Below are 7,198 nucleotides of genomic sequence, written 5' to 3' on the forward strand. Positions count from 1 at the left end.
ATGTCTTGGTTGGCTATTAATTTTTATTGTTATTAGATATAGTTTAAAGATGTTGATGTTGTTAAATATAGTTTAAATTGTTATACAATTCTGCATCTCTCATTGTAAATATTATTTTCGTTTTAAATGCTGCTCACAGCTAGAATTTTTTTGCATTACAGCCAGCGTCGTTCAAAGCCTACTTATTCAAAGTGGGCGACTTTTTAAAAACTCTATATCTCGAAGATGAATTGAGCAAAATATGAAGTATGCTATATTTTTGGAAATGTAATTTTAAATTCTTTTCAACTAATTAAAAATATACAGGGTGTTCCATATAAAAAATCAAATTTTTTGATTAATTTAAAAAAAAATATACTTAAACCATTAAATTCTACGTATAAAGGTGCTTCGGAAATGTTTTCATAGAAATACAAAATTTTCCATAGCAAAAAAGTTATAGCGATTTTTTAAAAATGCACATTTTTAAAAAACACCCCGTAACTCCGAAACGGTAACAGATATCGATGTGCGGTTTTCCGATATTAGTTTTCGTCTACCTCCTATAGAAAAGGGTTTTCCCCGTTAAAAGCGTCCAGTTTGACCCACCCTGTACAGTTGAAGAACCTGAGATATTTTGAATACATCATACATTTGAGATGATAAAAATACATCCACAAAATAAAATATTTAATAATTCTCGAATAACTAAATTTATTTCTTAGAAACAAATATATTTATATTGGGTCAAAATATTTGCACTACATACAATTCAAATCTGGTAAAATTCCTTTTTTAATTTTTTAGTGTATATTGGCAAATGCATAACAAATCTAAGATTAGAAATTGGAAAGAGGACTGACGAACGATTACAAATTACTCAAGAAATTCTATCCTCAATTAGAATAATCAAACTGTACACTTGGGAGAAATTCTTTCATAAAGAATTTAATGACAGAAGAAAGTAAGTCTCTATACAATAAAAAACTTAAAATACAGGGTGTCCCAGAAATAAGTGCAAGTATTTTAACTGGTAGTTTTTTTCGCGAAAAAAAAATTTCAAAATTCGAAATTTTTTGAAAAATGTTTTGGAATTTTTTTTTGGTTTTTGGTTAAAAAACATAATTTCTCGATAATATGACAACATAGGCATTAGATTAAATTTACAAGAAAGAAAATCTAGAAAAGATGCAGTGGTTCTCAAAATTTTAGAAAAAATATTTTTTTTTGAAAATTTTCAAAGTAAAATAACTCCGTTATTTTGGACTTTGAAAAATTTTTATTTGAAAAACCGATAAGGAGAGAATATATGATTCTTTTATCGAGATTTACCACTTCTTAAAATACTTGCACTTATTTTTGGGACACCCTGTATAATAAAAAAATATCAATATAAAACGAACGATTAATTTTATTAACTAAAATCTTTTATTTTAGGAAGGAAGTTAACTCTATGCAAAAAACTTTCTACTTAAAAATAGTTATAGTGTGCTTTGGCATTTTAGCTTCTAGAGTCGGATTCTACTTTCTCATCATGGCGTATATCTGGTTAGGATACACTCCAGACGCCCAACTTATCTATTACGTCATAAGTTTATTCTCCCAGCTAAGGTATATTCTGGGAGTAGTCGTTCCTATGGGCATGGGAAGGGCAGCAGAACTATTTGCCGCTATTAACAGAATTAACAGAGTTTTAAATGCAGAGGAGCTACAGAAGAGTAACGTTTACAACAGCTCCCACATCAAACCCTAAGTTGAATCTTAAACATGCCACTGTTACCATTAACAAAAGGATAGCCCTCAAGATGTGAGCGTTACAATTAATTCGGGATTAAATATAGTCACCGGTGCAGTTGGATCTGGAAAAAAGCTCTCTGTTGAAAAGCTTTTCTTCAGGATTATCCTTTGGAAAGTGGATATGTTAGCAGCGTGGGTAGAATATCGTATGCTTCTCAAGATCCATGGCTGTTTCCATCATCGGTAAAACAAAATATTGTTTTTTGGGCAAAAATACAACGAACAGAGGTATCAGGGAAGTTGTGAGAGTCTGTGCTCTAACCTACGATTTTAATCTGTTCGAAAAGGGTGATCAAACGATTGTGGCAGACAATGGTATCAATCTCAGCAAAGGACAACAAGCCAGAATCAACCTCGCAAGAGCTATTTATAAAGACAGCGAGATATATCTTTTTTAGACGATTCTTTAACGGCTCTAGACACTCACGTGCAAGATCATATTTTAACGATTGCATCAAGAAGTTCCTAAAAAGAAAAAATTGTAGTATTAGTTACGCAAACTGTACATCACATTCAGGAAGCTGATAACGTTATTGTTATGGATAGTGGAAAAATCAAATCCATCGAAAAACCTACCGAATTACCTCTAGACAAATTGACAGAAATAATTGGTAAGGATGATGAAATGGAAAAAGAAGTAATTGAGGAAACGAAGGAAGTAAAAGTTGAGAAAAAGGAGGAAGTGGAAAGTAATGGTGAAAACGTACAATTGCTTGAAGCAGAAGCTAGCAACAAGAAAATCTACCACGAAGTTAAGAAGAAGGGCGATGTCAGCTTTTCGGTCTATAAGAAATATTTCAGATTTGGTGGAGGTCTGTGCCTGTTTGGATTTATTGCTATTGTATTTATAGCATCTCAAGGAACGGAGACGTTTTCAGAAAAGCTTATTGCTATGTGGTAAGTGTGGAAATAGTTTTGTTTTTACTTATAGTTTATAGTACAGTCAATCTGGCACTTTAACTCCCATCAAATTAACCCTGCTATCATACTTTGCCAGTCGTAAGTGGTTCACTGGCTTAAATTCAAAAATTCGTATCCCCCATCCCACCGTTTTTGAGAAACTCAAAGAAATTTTGGATTTGATTTTCTGGCTGAACCGTAGGTTCCACAAAAAATTTTATGGAACAAAAAATGAAGATAATTAAATTCTCTACATTTTCATTTCTAAGTAACAAACCCCTAAAACCTACGGGGACAATGTTAGAGGGCGCCAAAGTCACTCAAACGTAGTTTTTTGCATTTTTCCGGGTGAAACCATTCTTTTTACCGTCGAAAAGTTTTTAAAATTAAAGACCATAAGAAACCTACCAAATTGATATACATATGTAACTTTTTTAACTTTCTCTGTTTACGAGATATAACGTTGCCAATATCGCGGGCTGCTGCGCAAGCATTCTAGGACGCAGCTGCCGCTTGATCTATTGTCGTGTTCCTCCCTCTGGTTCGCATTCCAAAACTAACGCTTCGTACTACGTGGGAGACAAAAGCGCGCGATTCGGGCGGTGCTAGCGAAGCGTATTTATCAAACAACGTTTTTCCTTACGAAGCTATTCTTTATTACGAAGCTGTCCGCTTGTCGCCCACGTAGGACGAAACGTAAAGGTATGATTCTGAAGACGGCGACAGTGACAAGCGACCGCGACAGACGACAGCGACACCTGCGACTCCACCGATGTTTTAGAATCAAATGGAGTAACTTCGGAGTCCGACGACAGGTGTCGCGCCACAGTTTTTATCCAACATGTCGTCTAAGCCACCGACGCTACCGGTATTTGTCCAGTACTGTCGTGTCGTCATTCATATGCACACTCAGATTTTTGACAAAAAAATGGATTTTACCAGGGAGGAAGTAGACAAATTAATTAAATTAGTATGTAAATATCCTACTCTCTCTATGATACTAGTGTGGAAAATTTAAAAATAATTTGATTAAAAGGATAATATGGGGGTGTAGTAACAAAACCTACAATCTCCTTCTGTGTCAATATTGAGAAAATCACGAAAAACTCTCTTATAAATCAAAATATAGATGCAAACAAAATTTTCAATGGCTCTGCAGTTTAAGATAAGTACTTAGTATATCATGCTACAAGAAAAATATTGCGGATTAACTTCGAAATTTAAAAATTTAATTTGGAGATTGTACATTTTGAAACTAAACTGTGGAGATTGTACATTTTTAAAGTAAACTGTAGTAATTGACCGACTTAACAGCAAAAATAATATCGACGAAAATAATGTAGTTTATTCAAATGCAAAAAAATCTTATTGTTTAGGATTCAAAACTATTTTTTTTCTTATCTAAACTTTAAATCTAATTAAGTAAATCTTAAACTCTCACGCTGGGTCCCTCATCAAAATACTCGCAAATTTCTTCTTCTCAGTTTATTCTCCTCAGACTGTTTTTCTGGCTCATCTAGAACGAACTTATAAAATTCCAAATCTTTATCTTCTTTTTTCAGTTTTCACCATAATGACCCTTTCAGCAAAAGCAGTGATGGTGCGCGATTTTTTTCCTTTATCACGTTTTTGTTTTTCAATAATATTTGGGACAATATCACCTAAACGTTTGCCTCTTCTGAAAATCGGTTTATCAGCATCTAAGTCACTCTTATAGGTAACTTCTCCATGTACCTAGATTCCGTGCTTCAATCCTTTGGTAATTATTATTCGGTAATATTATTAGATTAATATAACTTAGCGAATCACGTGGTCTTGTTGTAGTTTCTCCTATTAGTTGTTTGGACATTGCACGCTTTAATATTCACTTGTCAGTGGTGATTGCACGTTTTGAAACTAAAGCCAACATTTGAACGAAAAATACAATTGGATATTGCCCATTTTGATGCTAAATAGCATCTTATTCTAATGCAGCTCGAAATGTAGTATTCGAATCATATTTTACCAGATTTTTTATAAAAAGTGGAGATTGTACGTTTTGTTACTACATCCCTCATATATGGAAAGATTATTTTTTATGAGTAAGGAATAACTTCCTTCCCTAGTTCTGTTTTTAAACAGAGGTAACGGGTTTTCTTCTTTTCTTTGCAACAAGTAACAATAATATTTCGTCTTCTTCATCATCTTGCATCAGTAATTCAAAAATTCATAAAAGTTGCATACACATTGTGGGAATGAATGCAATATATCTCGTAAACGGTAAAACGTAAAAAAAGTTACACATCAATTTTGATAGTTTTTTATGCTCTATACTTTTCTTCTACTTCTGTATTTTTATACTTTTAAAAACTTTGCGACAGTAAAAATGATTTCTCGGAAAAATACAAAAAAACTGCGTTTATGGTGACTTTGACGCCCTCTAACTTAGGTTTTAGAAGTTTGTTACTTACAAATGAAAATGTAGAGAATTTAATTCTCTTTCCACTGCAATGGACCATTTACGACTGGCAAAGTATGAGAGCGGGGGTAATTTGATGAGAGTCTAGACCTTTTTTTATGCCAGATTGACTGTACTATTAACATTTTTTCTAACACTAATCATAATCTTAAACTCTTATTCCTTTTTAGGATCGATTCTCAACAAAAGGAACAAGACTTATTTGCCACAAATCAAACTGACACCGAAGAATTCGAGCAGACAGTATATAATAAAAATTACTACATAATACTCTACTCTGTAATGCTGGGATCCTCCTCACTTCTCTTATTGGGCAGGGCTTATTTGCTCTTCGATTACTGCAGGAGGGCCTCGATAAGGCTTCACAAAGCAATGTCCTCTACGGTGATCAATGCTGTGATGTCGTTCTTCGATACGAACTTTATCGGAAACGTATTGAATAGGTTCTCTCAAGATCTGATAAACATCGATGAATTTTTGCCGTGGACCTTATCAGAATTCTTTAGGGTAAGGTTATAAAGGGTGTTTCAAAAAACATGTGCCGTCTCTCGTGGAGAGATTGATCTTTCTTTTAAATTTTTATTTATTTTTGCTCGATCTTTTAGTGATTCGAATGAAATTTTGAGGGTAAAAGTTACTATAAGTGCGACATATTTTAATGATAAAAAACTGTCGACATATTCACCTGGACATTTATTTTATCTAATTTATTATTAACATTTTTTGAAGTTGATAACACTGATGTTCAGTTCTATCTACAGCAAATACAAGAAAAAAATAATGGTATTAATCTAACATCCTGTAAAGCCCCATACTCACACTTCGCTACTTCACTTCGTTCCTTCATCGCGTCCCTTCGTCCAAAAATCCTATATTTACTATGGGAAATTGTCGATTTTATGCGACTGTGTGTTTCTTCGTTCGTTCGTCCGTTTACTTCCTCAAAACGCTCCTTCCCCGTACTGTCGGTTTTTGGACGAAGTAGCAAAGGAATTATTACGAACACAAAAAAATATTAAAATGTATAAAATATATAAATCGATCTTGAATTTCATTCGTAGTTGATTTCTTGATTTGGCAGTACGTCTGTACAGGGTGTCCCATTTTCGTGTGTTTTGCAGGGTTTCTCGTTTATGAGTAGAGATAAGAAAATGCGGTTTTCACATTACGATGTTACTTTTTATGAAACTAAAGATGCTACATATAGACATGTGCTAGCTCTCTTACTTACAGGGCGAATCTGAAATTATTGCATTTTTCGATCCCCTTTGTATCATAACTTATCGAAAAGGTGAAAACGGTGTCCCGTACAGTTTTTCACGTAGAATGCAGTGACGTAACTAGTTCTTCGTTGGAATCTGTCTTTTTTAAATATGACTAAAACTTATATGTTTTTTTTTAAATTAGTGATGGGATCACTCGAGCGATATTTCGCTCGAGTACTCGATTATTGAAATAACCGACATGAACCTTCGATTATGAACGAGCGATGCAAGTGACGAGTACCAAGGGACGAAATCAAGCGACCATAGAATGAAATAAATTGAAATCCGATTTTAATGTGACATACTAGAAGACTGGGATAAATCTGTGTGTAGCATATTTAGTTTCATAACAAGTAGAACAATGATGTAAAAACGGCATCTTTATATCTCTACTCATAAATCAGAAACCCCATAAAACACACAAAAATGGGACACCCTGTACATCTAGCTATCGCCAGTAGATATAAAAATAGATCCACACACAATAGTCTTAAAAATGGAAGGAAAAGACAATATTGTCTTCATATTTGTGAAGAAATACATGTCCATATTTATGTAACCGTAGCGACAAAAATAAAAAAATAGAAATAATGCGCATGATGCCTTTACAAAAATATCTGAAGAAATTGAGATTGACATCAACGTTTAATTGGTATGTCATATTTCATAGTTTCGATATAAATGACATAATAAACTTTACTCTATTGTTGACTCGCCTTGTACATTCATACTGATATACCTTGTACATGATACTGAAATATTTCGGATTTATTAAAAAAAAATATATTATTAAAATTCA

At 33.4% G+C, this 7,198-nt stretch overlaps 1 protein-coding gene across 1 annotated transcript; it reads left to right on the forward strand.

Annotated features, from left to right (window-relative positions):
- Positions 1–2,236: 2,236 nt before the first annotated feature.
- LOC115891187 (probable multidrug resistance-associated protein lethal(2)03659) lies at positions 2,237–5,641 on the forward strand (the record flags this gene model as incomplete). Its single annotated transcript, XM_030911591.1, has 2 exons — positions 2,237–2,673; positions 5,305–5,641. Coding segments are annotated over exons 1-2 (696 nt in total), but the record flags the coding sequence as incomplete, so codon positions are not given.
- Positions 5,642–7,198: the final 1,557 nt, after the last annotated feature.

The sequence above is a fragment of the Sitophilus oryzae genome, unplaced genomic scaffold, assembly GCF_002938485.1.
Source record: "Sitophilus oryzae breed Bouriz unplaced genomic scaffold, Soryzae_2.0 scaffold_979_pilon_pilon, whole genome shotgun sequence".
NCBI classification, from domain to species: Eukaryota; Metazoa; Arthropoda; class Insecta; order Coleoptera; family Curculionidae; genus Sitophilus; species Sitophilus oryzae.